The sequence below is a fragment of the Dermacentor silvarum genome, chromosome 1 (genome assembly GCF_013339745.2).
Source record: "Dermacentor silvarum isolate Dsil-2018 chromosome 1, BIME_Dsil_1.4, whole genome shotgun sequence".
NCBI lineage: Eukaryota > Metazoa > Arthropoda > Arachnida > Ixodida > Ixodidae > Dermacentor > Dermacentor silvarum.
The window spans coordinates 87,944,814-87,968,533 of record NC_051154.1 but is presented as its reverse complement, the minus strand read 5'-3'; the positions used below and the strand labels follow the sequence as shown (position 1 = coordinate 87,968,533).

The 23,720-nt window shown below is 43.6% G+C and overlaps 1 protein-coding gene across 1 annotated transcript in view; it reads left to right on the top strand.

Moving 5' to 3' along the window:
* Positions 1-23,720, top strand: part of LOC119431868 (uncharacterized) — a 143,478-nt gene that overhangs the window by 11,009 nt on the left and 108,749 nt on the right. Inside the window, exons 5-8 of the mRNA XM_037699317.2 lie at positions 884-993; positions 3,449-3,806; positions 13,156-13,280; positions 22,390-22,507. Coding sequence (XP_037555245.1) covers positions 884-993; positions 3,449-3,806; positions 13,156-13,280; positions 22,390-22,507 — 711 coding nt within the window. The remainder of the gene's footprint in view (positions 1-883; positions 994-3,448; positions 3,807-13,155; positions 13,281-22,389; positions 22,508-23,720) is intronic.

Genomic DNA, 23,720 nt, shown 5'->3' with positions numbered 1-23,720 from the left:
TGACGGATGTCAGCCATCATTTGGTTGCTGTGATGACTGTTCACAGAGATTGAGCTTGGAAAATTGCCATCAGTACATGCAAGCAGAACGGGGGTTACAACAGCCAGTTCGTGGTTCATGAAGGTTAGAATAAGTGCCACCTAATGGAACAAAGGCCAGTCATGTAACAATGCAAGAAACATGAAGAGCTTCCAGCATCTTTTTTAGCTTGCACATGAAAATGGCACTTTTCTCTCGAGGCAACACATGCCTACTTGCCTTGTAAATAGAGATGGTGCTGCCCCATTTCTCTCCTCAAGCTTCAGTCTTGAACTCTCAAGCTCCTTACGTGGGAAAGCCTCATTCTGTCAGTGGTTTAAAGTCTTCAAATCATTATTTTTAATTTTAACCACTACAATGTCTCACTGCTCAGGGAATGCCATCCTTCAATTGTGTGGCATCTGCAAGGATGAATTTCGAAATGAAGCCATAAAAAACAGGTTATCCATTTGATAAACTGTGAAGGCCTGTCAATACTTTTTGTGCCTGTACAAGGTTGCTGCTGGTTTTATCCCCATAACCTTTGTAAACCTCTAACTGTAGTTCCACTTTTAGAGAATACATCACTCAGCAGTCAATTCAGCAAATATTAATGCTTAAAAAAATGATGCTTTTTAAATGGCAGAAAACTTTCATTAAAAAAAAAAATACTGGTTTTTCTTGTGACCCTTATAAAAGAAAAGAAAATAAACCACTTTCACGAATCTTGCAAGCATGATCTTGTTTTTCCCTATAAAAGAATTTAAGTAAGACTAAATTTAAACAACACTGATGTAGAATACAGCCAACTTTGAATGACGATTTCATTACGCATAACCACTCTCTTCAAACTTTTTTTTTGTAGATCGACTTGTCTACTGCATTGAGAGACGGAACCTTTCCAAAGGAGTTGTTGAATTTAGCTGATGATTGTGGTTCATCTGTGTGCATCTGTGAACGCTATTCCAACTGGAAGTAAGTTTCCTTTTCTTTAAGTTAAAATACTGGTTTATTGCAACAACACACAGTATACACGTGTGCAGTATTATCCTTTGGTGGTGGGGCTAAGCATTACCCCTCATGATGCCTTCTTTTGCGCACGTTTAGAATAGTAGATTTCTGAGGCAATTGGTGGACTATCATGGTGAAATTTTAGGACGAAGAAGAGATGACACAGACATAATCGCTACTTACAATATATCTATTATTGAGACCCTGTAGTGTTCCACAGTTTTACATGCATGCATAGCTCCAATCACTTGTGCAATGAACAAAAAATTATAAGAGCAAAAATAAAAAAAATGTGAGAAAGATAAGCATCATAAAAACAATCCATGTCAACTTTCAGTCTCATGGGCATGATGCCATGGTGCACAATTGCTGAATTAGGTTGGCTGCTTAGCACATCAACGCGCCCTGAGGCTGCGCTAAGACACACATTATCTTGCAAGTCTGCAGTGTGATCGCTTGGGTCATACTTTTTCAGTAGATGAATAATTTCTAAAAAGAGACCCTCCTCTCCACTTTCCGCCCCTTCATCGTACCTTCTTAACGGCCTTCCTTCTTAGAACATTGCTATTTTGTTGGCGCCGTTCCTCTGCTCAGGACTCTCGTCGTGCAAGGCCCTCATTTAGAAGAAAAGCAATGGACTTATTTCTTTTAGAACTACTATTCTACAACAAGATACTGTTCACATGACCTTCATTTTTCATGCTGGTTGAACACTTGCATCGTGTTCTTTCAAGGACAAAATCCAGTTGATACAAATAACAGGTCCTGATGCGCCTTCAAAACACCACCTCCCCGAGGGAATGCCTGGAAACAAAAGTGAAATGCAGAGTCTTTTTCTGGACTGTACTTAAGCCAGCTAAACTTAGCAAGCCACTGTGCACAAAAACTGCGTTTGTGATTATTCCTTTCTGTTTGAGGATAGCTGCTTAGTGCATTTAGAAGGGACCACATGCTTGCCTGACTTGCTTCTCTAGGTCGTTAGTGGGCATTGGTAAGGAGGGGTTATCACCAGATACTTGGCTCTGGTCGTCAAAGGACATTGAATTTCTTCTCGAGGTTGTTAGTGGGCATTGAAACAGCCTAGCCAGTTCATTTGTCCTGGTCATCGCTGGCATCGCAGACATTCGTCTTGTAGTCATCGGCTGCTTACTTGGACATTGCCTCCGCGACAGGATGTGCTGGCTGCAATGACGAGGGTCGATTCCGAATGCCCTTTTCTTGCCCACTGCTTTCTGTTGTGCTGCTCCGATGTGCTTGCTCTGAAGACTGGGCTTTTGGCAAGTGCGAACAGCAGGTGTGAACGGCAGGTGCAAATTGTTACACAGCCTATGTGTTTGGTGGGGGTTGGGGTTTCTGTTGTAGGCAAATGGTTCAAAACAGATGTGTGCCTACTGGAGAAATGTTTTGGGTCTGCAGCTCTCTTCACGCCCTAGAGGCAGCGTTCGCAAAGTCACAGGTGCATAAAGCACATGGTGGTGATCGTTTCTGCGCAGCCTTGTGTCATCATTACAGGATGGTACCTTGTTGTCTGTAGCAGAATATAAAGAGGCATGGCAGCCTTTGGGCCAGATTTTGTGGCAGTTCTTTTTCCTGTCCACTCTTTTCACTTCTTTGCCTTTTGTGCACCACTGCATGCCATTTTCATCTGCTAATGAGCATGAATTTCTTTGCTCAAAACAAGTGATCTGCTAATCATCAGACCTTTCTTTGCTCAAAACAAGTTGCTTCATGTCTATGCCACTTTGTTTCCATTTAGATACTGTTCTTGGTGAGCTGTTATTAGTACAGCAATCACTCTCCATGTGCTCATCAGTATATCTTGTGTTGGAACACATATATTTGCAGTTGCTTGGCATTTGTGCTAGTATAGTAGTTTTGATGTAATGCTGCTATTAACCAACACCTTGAAGACTGATAGTGCACTGTAAGGTCGCCAAGAGTCAAAATTAAAGGTGACTGTCAACGCTGTATGTTTTAAGGAAGCCAGTCTTGACTATTGTGGCTGCAAACCTATTTTTAATTATTTTGATAGCTAACATGTCTGCTGAAGAATGAATGTTATTAAAAATCAGAAGATGATGAACTTCATTCAACTCCAGAATTCAACTCCATTAATGTTGGTCAGAAATTGTTTCACACAGCTGAATAGTTGCCCTCTTTGATTGTTATGCTGATGACTATGCTGATGCTGGCTGAAATATATACCATGCAAAAATGGCCCAAGAGGCATCTTATGCGGCCTGTCAGCATGCAACAACCTGAGCTGCATGCTGACTGAAATTTATGCCATGCAAGAATGTCCCAAGAGGCATTTTATGCGACCTGTCAGCATGCAGCCACTTGAGCAGGCTTGTTGCCAACATAGCTGGTATGGTGGAACTGTGCAGTGCTGCAGCAACACCTGTGGCATGCTGTGCAGGGCACTCGAACCAGAGACTGACCAGCAGGAGCTTCTCTGCTGGCAAGTGGTGAAGCAAGCTCTGCACCGAAATTACCAGAGGGCAGGCCTTGGGAGCGAGGCTGTGCCCCCCTTGCGTGACGACCAGCCACCCCCATCGGATGCCGAGGTGCGTGCCATGGTGTCACGCCTGCGCCGCAGAGACCCCCAGCACCTGCTGCAGTGCCTCAAGTACCAGGCTCAACTGTTTGTAGTTGAGTCGCGCCTGCGCATGCTACGCCAGCTGGTGGCTGGGCCCCGCCTCGAGGATGCTCTGGTGGCAGAGTACGCTAAGCTGCGACTTGCCTGGGAGGGACTGGACCCCCTGCTCGAGGAACTGGTATGCCTGGCTTGGCATAGCTCATCCACATTGAGTATTTCATCTATTTCAGGCTTTATTGCTAGGCTGCTCAGAGGCTGTAATTGCACAAGTATAACAAGATTTTTCTTCTTCAGTATTTGCCGGTCATGTTTTTCTAATTATATGTATTTATAACTCTGCTATTAATGCAGCAGGAGATTCCTCCCCTTTCAGTGGTGTAGCCAGAAATCTTTTTTTGGGGAGCAGAGAGGGTTGCTCAGTGTCCCCCCCCCCCCCCCCCCCGGCTACTCCACTGTTCCCTTTCCCCCTTACCTGTAGTCTACTTTGGCGTCTACTTGCGCAACCAACACTCAATGGTGCTAGAGGCCACCATGCGGCGGCGGCATATTTTCCACTAGTGGGGGCATATTTTCCGCTAGTGGGGGCGTAAATGCACAGCTGGCTGCACTTGCTTAGATGATTTAACAAGAAGGGCTGAGGACCTTCCCGAGCCGCACACTGTGTCATCCTTTTATATATTGAATGTTCTATCAAGTGGAAGTGAACTTGCCATTATTTTGCATGTAATTTTGGTGGTGTTGCTAACAGGCAGCCAAACTGCCATAAATGTGCCGCTGGCCAGGCACCATGGAGGCAAGCAGACACCGGTAGAGAGTGGGGAGAAGAATGTTTATTAAATAAAGGTTTTTGCTTTTTATATTCTGAGGATATAATATCATACATGTTGACTAGAATAGCTGCCAAGGGCACTTCAAAGTGAGACATCGAAAATGAAAATGGTAAAAGCCTACAACACAATATTCTAAGGGATTTTTCTACTGTTTGATGTAGACAATAATTTGATATATCAGGTTCAGTATAAGTGGGATCAGCTGTCAAGTTTGACTTATCAGCACCTCTTTGTACGCTGAAAATAGTACCTTCTTTATGTTTTCAGCTTTAAAGTGGCACAGTGCAGCGTCACATCTTCATTAACCCTTTTGTCGCCTATCTAGCATATTTATTCCAAGGTAGCAGCTTGCAATCTGACATGGGAGATGAACCCACATGCGGTCCGAGTGACCTTACAAACAAGGAAATTAATATACAGTGAAACCCACTTACAACAACACTGGTTTTAACAAAAATCCGAGGTCACCTAAGCACTTTTATGTGTTGTGAATGTGAAAGCATTAATGCCCAATTGAACTCTGCTGACCAGTCCTTCGAGTTACGTTCCTTACGGACCAGTGAGCGCTTTGAGACGCTTGGCGCATTTTGATTTGGCCTTACCGAGGCGCAGTTAGAGCACAGGCGAGAGCTTGCACGGACAAGGAATGCACCGATAACACAGGTTTTGAGAGCGAGGGTGACGTAGCATCGCGATGATGCCCTCTCCCCTCACGCAACACCTGGCACGTTGGTGTTCCGTTTTGCCCACTCTGCTACGCTGAGGCACGCTCGTGCCGTAGCGTCACTGCCAATGAGAACTCCCTCGAGGTGCGCTTGTGACGTGCTGTCGCAGCCAGTGGGAATTTAGGCTGCTACAGATGCCGGACGCCGGATTTTTTGCTCAATGAGCCATTTGATGCATCAATATATCGGATAAAACAATGAGCAGCTGCTGCATCGTGCACTTTTGTGTGTGTTCTATGATAAAATAAACCGCTTACTACAATGCTTCCATGCCACGTTGTCTGTTATAACAATTAAATCTGGCTACTGTGTGTGGACTGAAAGGAAAAAGAAAAGAAAAAAAGCGAGAGAGAAAAGAAAAAAAGGCGAGCCACTGCACTTGATGCACACCTTGTTATGTCCACTTTCATGCCATGTATCCAGCACGGCACGGCTTCGTTAGATTCTGCTATGCATCGCCAGCTTGTGCACACCTGTCTCCCGTCTCTCTTCCACCTTTCCGGTACACGAGTCGACAACACAAGTTTCTTATTCGTGATTTCACGTTCCTTTTCTTTTTGACACAGACACCCAGCAGCCAGGTTTAATTATTAATAGCCAATAATGCAGCATTGAAACATTCTAGTAATTTGTTTATTTTACCATAGAACACACAAAATTTCATGGTGACGCAGCTGCTCATTGTTAAATGCGAGTATTGTTTAAACCGGCAATCCTAAAAGTGGGTTCACCTGTACTTCTCTCTGTCTAATTAAGATGTTTCAATGTGTGCAGGATTTCGTGTTCCTTTCTTTTTAGCGCAGACACCCAGCAGCCAGATTTAATTGTTATAGCCAATAATGCACCATTGGAACATTGTAATAAGTGGGCTATTTTACCGTAGAACACACACAGAATTTCACGGTGTCGCTGCTGCTCCATGTTACATATGAGCATTGTTAAAACCGGCAATCCTATAAGTGGGTCTGGTCCGACTGTACTACTTCTTGTCTAATTAAAATATTTCATTGTTTGTCCCCTCTGCTTTTTTTGTGCTACACGGTTATAGCAATTATTGGTCATAACAATGGGATTTTGTTGGCACTTGGATATTGTTATTATAAGTGGGTTCGATTGTAATAAAAAAACTAAAACTTGTCTGTTGATGGTGCAGAAATGCGATCATGCAAATTTGTTAGGAGTGTTTAGAGTGGGGCAAAATATCTACTGCAGTGAGAGCTTGCTAATGTACAGTGCTCAGCGATTCAAACGCGATACTAGGAGTGCGTGGCTGCCAGTGCCTCTTGTGCCACCGGTGGGCTCTGCGGACGACGAGCTGATGCGCACTGTGGTATAGTACGACAAAATGAAGAGCCTTTATGACGGATTGTGACTGCATTTTGCCTTCCAGTGATCACCCAGCGATCACCAGTGGCACAAAATACCATAAAACCTGCTAAATATGAGGATTCTTTTCAATTATTTGTGTCCCAAGTTTCCACGTCGTACTATATGCGGATCCAAAACAAAAATTCGGCCAAAATATCACTCAAAGCGTTGCTTTTGTTATTGCTGCATGGCTACTATAATCTTTATCGTCCTCTAGCATAGGAGGGGCCATCTAGAGCCGGCGTGGGTTTTGCCGCCATAACGTGCTGACATAGCAAGCGATTGTGCACATCGGCAGCATGCTAGCTAACGGGCTAACTACATGAAGTGCACGCTGTCAGGAAATTGCTTTTATTATTATTATTTTTTTTTTTGCAATGAAGCAGCGAAATGTCAGCACTGCGAAAGCATTATTGAGCTGCCTTCAAGAGGAAGGTCGTTTTAGCTACAGAGAACATCGGCAAATGTGCTGCCAGGAGGCACTTTGGTTGACCGAGGGGAGCAATGATGGTTGGCGATGACAAAAGGAAGCCCTTTTCATGTGCTGCGAAATCGAAAAAGGTTTTGGGGGCTGAGGAATGGGGCATGTCCGACATAAATAAATCTTTTCGCGGAGTTTGCCTCACTTGTATTATACCCTTTCCTTTCTTTCTTTCTTTCTTTTTTCCGCTTTTCGATATCCTCAAATTTATATGCAGGCTTTTACGGTAAGCCAGCCATCATGCTGTCTGATTATCGCATTTGAATCGCTAAGCAATATTCAATGTGCATGAGGTACTTTGAGGACACAGCTTTGGATTGCCATATACATAATCATTTTCATTCTACCCCTTCATCTTCATCAACCCCTTTGTCAACTTTCTAGCACATTTATTCCAGGGTAGCAGTTTCCAGTCTGACACATGTGATGAAACCATCTGCAGTCCTAGCTGAATACCGCATTTATTCCATTATAAGGCGGTCACGATGTAAGGCGAGGGTGCAGTTCGGGGACCAAAGAAAAAGAACTTAATTATGCACACTAATTTAAGGTGACATAGACTAGCCGACGGATTATTCAGACTCGGCAGGAATTCCTTGCAGTGCTGAATTACTAACACAGCCAAAACGCAAAATGGCGACCATCATAGGAAGCTTCACCACGTGGAGTGTGAGTTATCTGCAAATTCTGCCTTTAAGTGTGGCTTCACGGCATAGCTGCGCGCGCTGCCGTAAAGCCACACTGTAAGGAGAAATTCGCAATGCCGTGAAGCCACACCTGAAGGCAAAATTTGCGTTTAAGGTGGGGGGGGGGGGGGGTGACTTTGAGGCTAGTGATTCTGGGAAAAGAACCTCGCCTTATATTCGAATAAATACGGTACATACGAGATAATTAATTAATAAAGAAACTAAAATTTGTATGTTGGCTGCGCATCTGTGTGCTTCTCTGCAAATGTCATTTGGCGCATTAACCCCTTAATGCCGATGACAAGTAAACTCATCATGGCAATGTGCGCACCCTGGTGCTGATGACTACTTAACTTGTCATTAACTTTCCACAAATTTTTTGAACTGTTCAAGGTAATAAAACCAAAAAACACTTTGCCAATGTAAAAATATGCTCACAAGGGTCAAAAAAGTGTGTTAGATAGTATTTTTTCACTAGGCAGCCAAAAACAGGCTTTTTGCAGTTGTGTTCACGAACACAGGGTTTTAAAAACTGTGTTGACACTGCGGGCTGTTCACGTGGCTACGAAGCACACTGCAAGTTTTTTGTCGGTGATGATCGTTCTACACATGGTTATTAGTTGCTGGACTATGGAAGTGATGAATATTGTCACTTAGAAGAATTGTCAAGCAGTAATAGCACAGAAGAGAAGATGAGGAACCAAAGGGCCAGCGCCTGGAACTAGGACTTTTTTGACCATAGCAATCTGCCTCCTGCATCTCCCAGGTTCACATTCACTGCATCATCTGTATAGTACTCTCATCACCCCTCCCCCCCTCACCTGCATATGTGCAAGTAAAGGTTGCACTATCTTGTAATTTTGACACTTAAGTAATACACAATGTCTTTTGATAATTCTTTCAATGAGAGCAGTAAAAGCACTGTAGGCATTTCTGGTATCACCTTGTATATCTGGAATCCACAGTTTTCATCAATGTTTTTTTTTTTTGTTCTCGTGGCAATTAAGGGGTTAAGCGTGCGGTTACTAAGTCAGTTCACAAACATGCAAGAAAACTCAGTTGCGCATTCTTTATATTAGTGTTGTGAAGTGGCGCACTGTTTTGACATAGTTGCATTCAAATAATGTTCTGTGTCGATTAAAATTTGACTGGACAGTGACAGATCTAACTTCCATAGGCAGTAGAGACACTGCACGTGGAACCTAAGTCATAATTTAAAAATGTTTTTTAAAGGTAGCGATCAGCTGACGTGAGTGAGTGGAGCTGTTTATCTGGTCTGTTGTGACAAGTAGCAGTGACGTTACAATGACCCACGCCTCCTTATGCAAGACTTGCATGCGTGGCTTCTATAGCCTTGGCTTAAAGTGTGTTCCCTTTCCACTGAAGTAGCACCAGAGTTTTACACTTTATCTGCTTCCCATAGTTTCTGTAAATGTGTTCTGTCAGCGTCGCCCTTACAGGTACTTTGGGCTAGCGACGGGTCAGGTGATGACAAGGCCATAACTAGCAGCGGCAAGCTTCTGAGATAAATAGGCTGAGCACTGTCGTGCCTGCTTGTTCTTCCATTCCGCAGTCCCCTGCAAATGGTAGCTGCCATCTGCTAGTGCTGGAAATTCTTGTTGGTTCAAAGGAGTGCTAGGAGAAATGCACTGAGGGTAGTCTAAAGGATTGAAGGGATGTGGTGAGCATTTATGAAGGACTGAAAACAGGAATGTGGTGTGGTGAGGGGCGGACGTGCAGGGTCTCAAAGCTGATAATGATTGTTGGAGACTGTTAGCTTCTTTGAAATCCACTGGAATTTTTGAGTTGTGACTTCAGCATGCATCTTTTACTCGCTTACCTCCTCGCCACATTCGTTATCTCACTCCTTCACAATTTTCTCAGCACAACCCCTATAACTCCTCTACGTGGTATCGGCCCAGTTTTCATTGCATCCCTGGAATCAACCCAGTTTACTAATGCACTGTCTCCTGAGATTGGCCATCCGAAAAAAAAAAATATATATATATATATGTCGCATGGAACATAGCAAAATGCACAGAGGATAGATAGCCAAATAAGCGTCCTTGCTTTTAAAAATTTGTTTTTCTAGTGGTGTTGCCATTCACAGCACCATCAACACAGAAAGCTTCTCAGTAGACTTTTGTTTAAACTTCTAATATATGTCATAAGATATGTCATAACCGACTGTTGCTATGTCATAACCTTATAATGATCATCCTAGCGTGGCATGATTGCCGGAAAGTGGAACCATAGAAAGCACCTGTGAACTTGTGGACCCCGTGAAAGCTCGCATTAGACTTGTGTACTGCCTTTGATGGCTGAGATGCTGTTCGAAAGTGATTTTTGATTGTCGAAGGAGAAATGCAGCAGGGATAGCAAGGAAGTCATGCTGATGACCACCTGTATCCATTTTACTAGTGGGTGTCTGGCAGTAGGTTTCAAACCAGTTACCTGCTGTAGGTCAAAGTGGACACTCCAACCAATGTGCAATGGCTGACAGCCAACTGCAGCATATGCAAAGTGCAGTGTGCATCATGCAATGTCATACAGTGCGCATCAGTGACTGTGCATCACTGGAGTATTGTTCACACTGCAAGAATTCAGTTCAGTAATATTTGCCTAGGTGCGAGTTTTGTTCATTCTGCTCACTAAATGCACAGATGACTTTGGCAAAGAAGTGGGTCCACGGGAAATTATGGTTGGACGCACACGGCTATGCACTTGTGTCTGGCTTGCTACCACAGTTTCAAAAGTTCCATACTGTGACAGATAATTGTAGCTTTTTCTTGCTAACCTTGAACACTACTTTTGGAAACCGTAGGTCAAAAAGGTGTCTATATCAGTAAAACCAATTTTCACATAACTTTCCAGGAGCATGAGCCACTTTTGAGTTTCTTTATAACTGCACCATTTCTACAGCACTTTTCGTCAGGAGCTTTGCTGCCCTTGGCAGTAAATCAGCAGCTGAAAATTAAGATACGGTGCCGAGTTGATGAAGACCTGTTCGCTGCTAGCCTTAGCAGTCAGTTTTCAGAAAGCCAACATATATTGCCAAAAATCCGAGGATACGCGTGGTAACTTAAATGGGGATAATTTTGTGCACAGTTGTAATGTGTAATTTTTGCAATATTGCACAAGCATATCACGTCCAGTGAATTGAGCGAGATGCCACATCGTCTCAAAAATTTTGCTGCACTGTCGACCAGCACGTAATGCTGTGAGCTGTAGAATTTAGGTGCCATGCTTTTCCAACATTCTATGTTGCAATTCCATGACTAAATGACCAGGAGGGGTATTCTGTAAGAGTCCACCTAGTGGACTGTCCACTTCGGCTGTGCGATTGACTCCAGCAGCACGAGCGAGGAGGAGCCAGCCAGTCTCCTCGCTTGTGCAGCTGGAGCCAATCGACGACAGCCGAAATGGACAGTCCAATAGGTACACTCTTACAGAATACCCCCCGAGGAGTGTTGCTGATTCAAATTGAAGAGGAAAAACTGTGCTGCATTAAGGGGATATGGACATGAAATCTGAAAATTTTACGAAAATGCTGAAAATGAATCCTCCGTGTGTGATTATATCGAAAAGAAGCATAGTCACTTAGCTCATTTTTGAGCCGATGGCTTTATTTTTGGGGTTTTTGTGAGCGCGCGCCTCGCCGCCCGACCCGCGGGAGTTGGAAGGCGTGACGTCACAACTCACTCGTCGGATAACGAGCCGGCCGGCCGCGGTCATTCGAAGCGCGCCGCGCCGCCATCGCGAGCATGGATTCGAGTTCTGGTGCATCTAGCAGCGATGAGAACACGTCTGAAGAAGAGGACCATTCCAACTTGGCAATAAATATTACCGCTTACGGTTACAAGCCTTCCGCGTCAAGCGACGAAGAAGAGCAGGCCGCCGTGGAAGTGCCGGTCATGTTTTCGCGAACCGTACCTGGAAGATTTCGCTTTGCACCAGACACTTATGCAACAATTGTTTGTCATTTCCTCTGTAAACTTGATTTTTAAGAGCGCACGCAGGCGAGGCAGCTGCGGGGTACTTCAACACTGCGTGCAACGGCGGCTGCATTTCGATGGGGGCGAAATGTGAAAACACCCGTGTACTTAGATTTAGGTGCACGTTAAAGAAGCCCAGGTGGTCCAAATTTCTGGAGTCCCCCACTCCGGTTTGCCTCATAATCAAATCGTGGTTTTGGCATGTAAAACCCCATAATTGAATTTTTTTCAGCACTGCGTGGATGACTGAATAGTAGTTTATGCCGACAGATGGCAGCACCTGTCTGTCGTTTCGCCCAGTTTTTTTCTGTGGAGAAGCAGAGCTGTGTGTGTGTGTCTGATCTCGTGAGTCGCGCTCGCTAGCCTTGTATTGTTTTACTGTGCTTTTCCAACATTTTTAAAGACATTACTGCCTTCGTGCCCAGCCTCGGGCATCTCGCCCCAGCTTCGCCCTCACGCTGCTCAAAAAGGCTGCACGTGAACGAAAATAGTAACAAGATCTTTTCGCTTCCTCTTTTCCAATGCGCCGCTGATCATTTCTGCCTTGCGTTTTCGTGAGAAGACCGATGGCACAGCGTCAGGCTTAATTTAAGCATTGCCTTTTGAGCGGCATGCCAGGGCTTTTCAGCACAGCCAGGCTGGTCACATAATCATCGTTGACGAAGTGGTCCGCGCAAATTAAGTCATTTTTAGAGGTCTCCAGGCTGTGCGTGATGACTAACAGGCAGGTATCCAAAGTTTACGCATCTTCTCGTCTCTGGGAAACGTGTTCGACGGCGTGTCACGACCGACGATGCTGTTATAACAGCAATGTCTGGGCATTTCCTTCCGCCGCGACGAACGCGTCAATACCGAGCGACGACCGCGGGAAGGTGCATGTAAGACGCGCCGACTGCGTGGAGCGCCGACGGGAATAATGTTTCAGACAGACCACGTGCGAAGATTGTCGAAAGGGGTTAAACAAACGCTGCAAGGCACCGAAACCCCCGGAAACACTGCGACGGCTGTGGCTGACCTTGGCTGCGCGCGCGCACCGGTGGGGGTCATGACGGGAAATTTCGGCTTCTGCCGGCGGCCGCTTGGAGGCAAGGTGCAACAGAAAATCGCAAAAAGAGGATGTTTCTCGTTCTTTTTTTTCAAAGCAGCTTGTTGTATTCGTCATTTTCAACAGTTCAACTTTTGTTCCAACGCAAAAAACCACCTGCCAACTTTTGTGTCCGTATCCCTTTAAGAGCAGCTAATAAATACTGATGCAAGCTAGAGAGAAAAAATGAATGAAAGTGTCGTAACTTTTGACAGCAAGAAAATGATATGCAGTGTCACTGCCTATGCAATACAAATACTTCTTATCCTGTGTGGGGAGGAGCAGAGGTGGATATATTTTTTTGCAAAGCCTTACAATAGCACATTTTTTCTTTTCTTTTTGTTTCTTTTTTCTTTAGGTTACACTCGACCTCAACAAATATGGTTTGTCCTGGGAGCTGGTGAACAAGTATCTATTTCAAGCTATTGTCTACTCTGATCCTGAGATTCACAAAAGTCTGACAGACTTGCTCACCCAGAGACAGTGAGTGCTTAGCTGCTCTTCTATAAAAGTGGGTTATTGCAAGTATAAAGTGTATGGTGTTCAGCTTCCTAAACATACCTTACCGTATATTCTCGTGTATGGGTAACACTTCCGTTCATGAATTGGGGCCCAAATTTCTTGGATGTGGCTTGTACAAGGGTAAAATGTAAACAAATTTGTATCTGCTTTGAAAAACAGATGTGCTAGCCACTTTGTGTGAAGACCTTGGCAAGCCTTCATTTTGTTTTTGTTTGCTGCTTCATTTGTAATTTTCATGACAAACGTAGAATGGCTGCTGGAGCAGCCATTCTACGGAGCAACTGCAATCCGTTTCACAGCAAGCTTGCTGTTACAAGATGAAGCCATTCTAGGACGCAGCATGCATTTCACGTTACTTGTAAAGTTGTGCATTGCAATACATTATCGTGGCATTCACGTAAAATGTAAATGGAATGTTTCATTGATACTGCCCACATACAATTCAATTGGCATGGGAGCAACTAAAGTTTAAACGCAGTGCGAACGCTTTTAAGTGGCGTACATTGCATGAACATGTACGCACAGTACAACACAGTCGTGAAGTACCTGGATATAAATTTCAGTGGTGCTTAGTCAACAATAATTAATTGAGGAAACAACTGAAGAGGACTCTATATACTGTGTGATACACCTTTATGCACCATGCCAATACCGCTCTTTTCAAAGATGAAGATGTCCGCAGATCCTGAGCTTTGAAACATAAACAGAATGTTGCAGCCGATAACATCCTCATACTTTTTAGGCGGTGCATGTGCAACGACGTACATACAAAGTGCAGAAAGCCTCGCTTGTGCTGTGTGCACACGTGGCAGCGTGCGGCAGCAATAACTGCCTACAAAAGATGGCGCATAAAGTGTGCAGTACAAGTCGTAGGACACCAGGAAACTAATTTTGGGACAATGCCAACGGTTAATTTGACGAGCTTCTCGCCAAAGCGCTATCAACTGTGGATCCAGCCAAAGAGGAGACCGATACAACTCCGTGTACCGAGTCGACACCGTGCGAAGAGTTTGCTACATGACCACGGCTGGCGAGGTGCGCACTTGAAAAAAGTTATCATGCATCGATAACTTTTCATGAAATATTTAGGCCCAAATGTAGGGGTGCAGGTGGCCCTTACACGAGAATATGCGGTATGATTCTTGTTATAGCAGATGGGAAGCAATTTCAATTGCGATATGAGTCTTGTACCTTGACCAACTCGCACATTATAAGAAAAATGTGTGTTCCATTTTTATTTCAATACCACAGCAATTTATTTACTCTATACTGTTATACATAATATATAAAAAATAAAGGTCGTGGATGTAGAATCTTTTTCATGCTTCAACTTGTTTGCCATCTCCTTTCGCCATTGTACGGTCGACCACAAAATTTTACGAACCATGGGATCTGACAAACAGTTGAATATCTTCAAAGCTGCACAATGCAGCCTGGTATTCATATTTATAGCCTCTACTAGTACATGCAAACAACATTGTGATGTACGGTTTTACTGGCTACTGCTACAGGCTGCTCTGAAATTCAATGTTTTCTGAGATCCTGTGGTCTGTAAGCTTTTGTGGTCGACTTTACGTATTGATATAATACGCCATGTGTACTGTCCAGTTACGTGTGCTGCCAGCTAGATCATAGTTCTGGTTACGCAGTTCATGGCATTCAGTACCTTCTTCCTGTGATCTGCTGATAAACACATTTTTTGAAGTCACACTTGTACAAAGCTGGCTTGTCAACGGAAAAACCATTCTTCTTTTCATTGGGCTCACGCTTGTAATGCATATATAATGCAGACTTGCCTATACTACCTACTGTTTGAATTTTGAATTTAAAGATAGGGGCTTATGTTCCCAATGTGTCCGAGTCTACTTTGCCAGAGTTCCTGAGTACAAAGTGTTTTGGTGCGGAAGATTGAGAAAAGTTGTTGTGCAAGGAATGTATAAACCGGTTACACTTAGCGGACTTCAACTTTGTTATATCTATTATTGTTCTTTACTACAATATATACCCAATGTAGCGCATAATTTTAAACATGCAAAAAAAAAAAAAAACAACGGCTACGTTGCCACATATGCAGTGAAATTTTAAAGGGACACTAAAGGAAAGATATTAAGTCAAGCTAGATCGATAGATTATTCATCTAGAAGTCTTATCATCATTTTCTGCGTGCCTGTGTATTGATTTGTTCCATAGAAAATTGCTGCCAAAGTTCCCACTGCTGCTGCTTAATTTAAATCACTCGTGACAAAATGGACAAGTTGACGTAATCTCCACAACTTCCCTCTATGCCGCTCTGTGAAAGGTACCAAGTCCACAACATGTGGCACTACTCCGATTTCTTATTTTCATAATTTTCTCGCTTACAAAAGCTCTGATCTTCGCTACACATGATGAATTCGTTATTACAGCAACCTAATTTTTTAATCTAGCTCTACTCACTATTTTCTTTTAGTGTCCCTTTAACCTTAACAGTGGGGGGCTTTTTTTTGGAGCCGACCTATCCCCAGTGTCCGAGCTTGGCTCGTATCTGGAATCAAAAGAGCCGTTGCCCCAATTAACAGTTGAAGGTGCCACATCAGCAGCCATCTCAAAGTGATCGTGCAGCAAGCTGAAGCAAGCAGCGGTTTCGTTTATTCGAACCTGACCAGACAAAGCTAAGGGAGCATAAGACAAAGCAACTGATAAAAGAAATATGACATAGGGCAGGGCCATCCTGGAGAAAGAACACTGATAAAAATAGCGGGAGACAAAAAAAAAACAAACAAACATATTCTGTAAACATACAACAGATGGCAAAAGATGTGGCCTTGTGCAACGGTGCCACTATCTGAACGCAGAATCAGCGCTGTAGCTGCGTACAAAGTCCGGGAGGCATGTCCTCTATCAGCGGACGTGTGCACTCTGCCTGGTACAACCACTCTCATGCAGGGGCACGTTCCACGGTCGCTAACAAAAACCCAGACTGGGCAAACCCAGAGAGAGGAGAAAATATGCTTCTAGAAATATACAACAGATGACGAAACCACCTCGGAGCTCGCCAACTTCCTGTTACCGTGCACATTCGAGTGGAGAAAGCGGGAATTGTACGGGTACGTCAGGTGACATGGTGGGACAGAAAAGTGGAAACGTAGCAATACATCAGTGACATGGAAAGGATTAATGAAACAACCGCAAAAAAAACCTTCACCATGTACAACACACAGTTTCTTAGCACCTGACACCACAGCCTTTATGACAGCCGCAATCTGTTTCAATGTTATAGCTTTTCGCTGTGCTGCGAGCAAAGTACGTCGGTCGAGCAGCATGTGATACACAACATGGTGCACTGACTGCACAGCAGCTGATCCTCAGCTCTCCTGTGGCCCTGCTGTGTGAGTGAGAAGGTTGGGCACGCAGCCAACCCATGCAGCCAGCAGCCAACAAACCTTGCGACGCTGTCTTGGCTTTGCCTATAGCCTAGCTGCGCCAGCCTGTGCAATGTGAGAGAGATGTGCAACGGTGATGGTGATGTGTGCGGCTATCCACTGCAGTTAGGAAGACCAGTGTTGCTTAAAGGGGCCTTAAAATACTTTTCTAACTAATCGGAGAATGCCTCACTATTTAAGTATTTCGGCCCACGAATCTCATGCTGCAGAAATTTTTCGAATCCGACTGATACCTGGCTTTCTACCTCTTTTCATCTCCGCTAATGTGCTGGAAGCTACAGAGCGGAGAAGAGGGCAAAGCCCCAGCCAGAAGTTGAGTATCGCGGCACCCCACGGCGGGTGCAGTAGACTATGCTACGCAGCATGCTGCTGCAATCTTGGAGGCCACGCGCAGTGCAAAGATTTTTGATGTCTTGTTGAGATCGCAGACATACATATTTTTTATTTATTTTACTTAAAATTAGCAATTATGTATTATTGAGAATGCTCTCGTGATCATAAAATCAGCCAATAGCGTTGGTGTACCAGCTGCTTTTGATGTCAACATTGCGGATGCGAGAGCAAGTGACTGTTCACTGTTTGACACTGGATTGTCGATTCCCTGCTGCATGCAGTGCAATAATATTTGGCTCACATGTTTACAGGAGCCTCGTTACGCTTTTTTAGTATGTTCAAAAAGTGTTTTAGGGCCCCTTTAATGCCACATTCAATGCAAGAGCGTTTAACTGCTGCGCTGAACAAGCGTCAAACCCCGCAAAACATGATGCCCCGGAAAAATGGTCAGCGCAAGAAAGTTGGCGCACTCCAGACACCATATACTCTGTGCATTCTTTCCATTGGGAGATGATATTCTACTTCGTTATATCCATTGGCAGGACTATTTTTATTCCATTAAAATAAGGTGTTAAGTGCATAGATCTCTATGGGAATTTCATGGGGAATTGCATTTACTTCATTATATAAATTATTTCATTATATCCCATTTCATTGTAACAATGTTTGAAGTATTTACAATATCCAAGTACTGCTTGCATTGCTCAGTTAAAGAAGGTGAATGTTTGGTGAAGTGTTTTTTAGCATCTTTTGACTTGATCTAAAGATGTGTGTTTGCCTGAAAAGCTGGAAAAGTGTTTGTACATCAGTAGTTGTGTATTGTGGATATTTCTTGCTCCCCCTCACTCTCCTTTTAACTGAGAATGAGTTTACCTACAAGGTCTAGTCAAAATGTTTCCGAACTGATAACTACAGACAGGCTTATCTTGCATAGTAGTGCTTTTCATTGCCTTCAATGTAGCCCTCCTTTGAGGCTTGACAGTAATTTCCTGTACTGTCTCAAATCTTCACCCCTGCAGTTTCATTTTCAGTTTCGGAAATATAGAAAGTAAGCCACCCTGGTGTGAAGTCTGGTGAGTAGGGAGGATGTGGCACACAAGTCATGTTCTTGTTTGCCATTAACTGTTGTTTCACAAGAGGAGTATGAGCTGGTGCATTGTCACGATGGAGCAGCCACGTGTTCTGCCACTGATCAGATCACTTCCTTCTCTCATTCTCCTACGTATATCTTAGAACTTCGATGTATACTTCAGTATTAACTGTATGACCAGGTGGAACAAATACCTCGTGTACAGTGCTCATGTTATAAAAAAAAAGAAATTAGCGCCAACAATATTGGTTCTTATTGAAAGAACTTGAAGTTGGACTAGTTTGTTCATGATCTATGAGTACAGGCAGCAGTCTGGAGCACACAATGGATGACGACGAGGACCAGCATTGTCCTCATCCACTTTGTGCTTCCTTGTCCTTATGTCCGGTTTGCTGGCAACACTCGTAGTGAGTTCTCGCTTGTGTTCTTCAGTCAAGGTGACCCTAGATTTTTTTATTTACGCACTTGTGTATTGGTTTCTGGGTCGTAGGTTTAAACTCAAGTTTCATCACCCTTTATTACGTATGAATGGAAACTATGGTCAGTAGTAGCAGTTTGAAGTCTGAACATACGCCAAGTCACTGTTTTTGGTCAGTACTCGGGAGTCTGGGCTAGGGCTTTGATGTGGCACGCCTGTCTCCAAATCTGGCGTCAAAATCTTGTGACAACTTCAGTGACTAACTGCAAGTGAAGCGCAAGAAGCAGGGACAGACGGAGGGTACAACACATGCACTCACATACAACACATACCCTCCGTCTGTCCCTGTTTTTTGCACTTCACTTGCAGTATGTCGTACCAACAAAGCCGAATTTCTACCCTTCTCAATGACTAATCCCTGCTAGCTTGCTTACTTCATCAGTTGTACAATTGTGGTCCTCGCAGATAACCTGGGCCGCGATTTTGTAGTGCTGCCTTCCGTTCGATTTGATGCCACTCTTATCATCCATCATTCATGGTTGTCTGATCCCATTGATAACACGGACGGAGTGTCACTCTGATGCTCCATCACACTGACAAAGCACGAAAATGAATAGCATCGACAAAGGCATCACTACAAGATCGTGGCCCTGATCCACTTTCCCAATAATTTCTTGCACTGAACTGGCGATGCATCAACTGGCATAGTCGTCATTATAAATAAAACTTCTGCCTGTGTTAAACCAGGAAAACCACTAAAACATCTTGAAATGGCCCATAGCTTCTTCTCAAATGTACTGTTCACATATGCATGTAGGTAGTAACAAAGCTGCTAAGCTAGGTGCCATCTTTTACGTTGCTACAGTTTTCTTTGTTATGTTGACATGGGAACTGCACTGATTTTGCAGTTAATTGTGATTAAAAAATACCAGTGCTTTCACGAATGCATCTAGACGGTAACAAAGCTTCTGAGCTAGGTGTCGCCTTCCTTGCTACACTCTTTCTTATTCTTAAGTTGACTTGATAACTGCATTGATTTTGCTGTTAATTGTCATTGCGTTCACTTTGTTCAAATGCTGTTATAGCGTACTGATGCCTAAGTGCACGTCTGGCTGCACTCGGACTTTCAACAGTTACCGATTTTTTTTACACTATGGGGACTGCACAAAGCCGCAAGAAGACCAAGCCATCCAAAAATTAAGAGAAGGGAGCCTAATTTTTATCTCACCAACCTTTTACCCAAGTGAAATGGTATCTACTTGAGTTTTCCTGTAGTCATGCATTTCACGTTCAACTGCACATGTTCAGAGGCTTTAAAAGGGTCCCGAACTACCCCTTGGGCTTGGTGAAAGAACACAGTCCATGTATAGCATACGCTGCTGTGAACATCTCAGCCAAATTTTGCAGTCGTGCATGGTGCTTGGAGCTCACAAACAAATAGTCACATATTTCTCACACTCTTTTCAAACGAGGCTTTCTCCTCACCCCCTTTGAAGCTGCCGGCTGCTTGCATCATGTGCAAGATCCCCATAGACGGCTGCTATTGGCTGATAGCTGACATCAATAAAAATGGGTGTTTGGATCAGTCCGTTTCTTTCTACTGTTATTGCGTAAATTTATTGGCACAGTTTAGTAAGCAGGCTGAACTAGTGAAAAGCTGTTTTCGAATTCAAATGAGAATTACATACTTCCGGAAGAACAACTGTCATCTGCTCTTGCTCGGCTGCGACCGTCCACGTTGGAATTAAACTTTGGCCACCCTTCTAATCGGTGTCGTAGCAGTTGGGTCTCTCTCATTTCGTTAGTCTTAACGCTCAACTAGCCTCATACCGCGTAAAACATAAGGTCAGACCACACATATGCTTGCCAGCGTGCGGTCACTCCTAGCTGCTCCTGGCTAGGCACATTGGCAGACATTCCCTTTTTATTGAGCGATTGGCAGCACTTCAAAATGTGTAAGTTGGATGTGGCTACTATCTGTTAGTCAAGTTGGTGCAGGACAAAGTCGGTCTGCACCACGTAGCACGGCCAGACTGGAGCACATGAGTGCAAGCGCGCACTCCAGCCCTGTCGTGCAACAAAGCCAATGCTGCGCATATGCACTACAGTTGCATGTAGCTGCGGTCTGCTACATAGCACAGATACTGCGGCCACTGCGGAGTGCTGCAACGTGCACACTCACTGAGCACACTGCGGCTTGCTGAGGACAACCGCATTAAGTGCATCATAGGTGTCAAGATCAGAAATAGTGGCGTCTGCATGAACATCCAAAATCAAATTTTAACTGCTCGCCATAATGACGTTCAGTAGGCAGACCGTTGTGGGCACGTCCCACTCCACCGTAGCCTTTGTAGTGCAAGGCATTGAAGAAGGAGCGGGATCACCGCGGAGGGTATGTTTTATTGCCAATAACTCTGCTTCTGCTGAACGCATTGAATAACTTTTTGTGGCAAAGTATCTCTGAAATAGTCCAATTTAACTTCAAGTCCATTTCTCTAATTCAGTAAAAAGTGGTTCAGGGCCCCTTTAAACTGTGATACATGATGGCAATTGTACGCTGGCATGAGACAGAAGCTGACAAGTGAGGCCCCAGCCTTAAAAAAATACATTGTCAAGAGGATCCTCACGTGACTCTTGCTTTCAGAAGTGTTGCATAATTTCTGCGATATTTGCACACTGTTTTCCTGTCCAGCTGTCCTTTATGCTCTGGTCATTTCCAAGCGAAGTTTTGCCATCATTAGCCACCCTACCAGTAGTGCTTTTCTAGTAGAGCATACTTCTGGTAGTGCCAACATCCTTATTTGCACCATAATTCCACAACACGTTATGGTCAGTTGCGAGTCCCTTTATGAATCTTTTGCCCCAGGGGCTGGCTTTGATTAATGCCTTTTTTTTTAATTAAATTTTATGTTCTTGTGGTATGTCTGCAGTTTTACATAAGTCCATTTTGGTTGTTGCCTTACCTTTAATTTTCTTAATGTATATAGGTGCTGCTTTCTTTAATAAACTTTAGTTAGAAGAGCACATCCATTTGTCCCTTTATTCACTTGCCCTGCATTTTCTGTGGCAAGTTACACCATGCACTTGTACCAACTTGCCCAGTTTTTGGTTCTGCATTGAAACTTGCCCCTTACATTTAGTGTTACTATAAGCAAAATCTCTTCTCTATAAGCACTTGTTGATCAGCAGCATTTGGAAAGCCATCATAGCAAAAACAGAAGCACCTGTCGCAGTAGCCCAATGGCTATGCTGTTGCGCTGCTGAGCTCAATGTCGTGGGTGTAATCAGGGCCGTGGCAGTCACATTTTGATAGTGGTTAAGTGCAAAAACGCTCGTGTACTTACATTTAGGTGCACGTTAATGAACCTCAGGGGGTTAAAATTAATTCGAAGTCCCCTACTACAGAGTGCCTCATAATCAGATCATGGTTTTGGCACGTATAACCCCAGAATTTAATTTTTAACAACTGCGAAAATACTTACAATTTAGCACAACCTGAAATTTTGCAGTCCTGAAGTTGTGAAATCAGTGAACTTGGAGGGCTTATGGAACTAAAGTGTTTCATATCAATCCACTACATCTATTCTATTCCTTTTAGTATAACACGTTGGCAGCGTAAGGAAATTGTTAGTGCTGCCTGAAACATGTAACAAAAGTTCAGCATTGACTGTAAGCACAATATCCCATAACTAGGTCTGTAGTGGCACGTCTGTAGCATTTCGGTTTCACATCCATCAAGCACAAATCTTCAACGTTGAAGGAGGCATTATATAGATGTCTTAAATTGTTTTTTGTTTTGTTTTTCAGCTCCCTAAAGTTCAAACAAGATCATAAAGCATTGTTGGAGCTTGACAATGATATGACACTTACCACCATAATCTGGAGGAAAGTGCAGCAGCTTTTAGATGAACCACACCAGTTAGAGGTAAGGATTAAGCACTGGCATCAAGGTGCTGTGAGCTTCTACTGGCATGTTGAAGTTGTATGGTCTTTAGCATTTTCTCTCCTTTTGTTAAAGAGTAACAGCATTACAAAAAACTTTACACATTGAAAAATGGCTTTCTGCTTCTTTAAATACAATTTCATCAACACTGACAAGCACTGCAACTATAGCGGTTCTGCTATATGCAAAGGAGAGACGTCTCAGGCTCCAGCCGGAGCCTTTTCTACGAGCTTATGCTCCTTGCCCTTTATAGGAGAATGAGCTGTGCATGTAAACGCTGCCATGTCAAGGTCAGCCGTGGTTGGGAATCCGGTCACAGGAGTCGGACCAGACGCTGTGCTCTGGCGCCATTGCTCATGACATATAACAAAATGTGATCCTTTACAACTGCCAATACATTACCAGTAGCTTGGAGACTGCTGTGCAAGAGGACCCAAGAGATGGTCTAATTCGGCATGATACCTACCATTTCATAAAGTTTGAAGGAACCTCACAGAGCCAGTAATATGTAACAGCTTATCAACTGTATGGCTTTTTATGATTTGTCAGCCCTCATCTTAACCTTTTCGCCCCCTTATCCATCCACTTAGCACTTCCACTTACCCATCCAACTTGCCGTTCTTGCATGAAGGCTTGGTTGCAGCATGAAGACATGGCTATGGAGGACTGGGCTCTAGCAAATACAACAAAGGCCTGCATGCCCTTGTTTTTATTGGCTTAAACCTGTGCAGTTAAAAAAATGTATAAAGAAAACAATTTTTGTACAAAAATATTTTAAAATTAGAAAGGATGACATGCAGCACTACATTTGATGCCACTTCAAAAGATCGGCAACTCTGCAAGTAGAGATCATATATTTAGGATGGTGTTTATGTTGCTTTAAGTACATTTTTGTTCCCCTTTTTTGACGATTTTTTGGGTATGGGTTGCATGGACACAAAAAAAGGTATATTTTGGCACAAACCCTTAAACGTACCTACCAACCCTCCCGAATTATTCATAAAGGTTACAAATTTGGCCTCGCTTTAAGACTTTATGAACGACTTCATGAAGGTTGTGTCAAGTCTGAAAAATAGTCTGTTCAGGAGTAAGATCCGCTTGTCGGTCTCCGAATTTTCTGATGGAGGATTTTTTTATGGTGAAGTGATGCCAGAAGGGTATTTGCTTCAAGCAACTTTCTGAACAGGTGAAATCG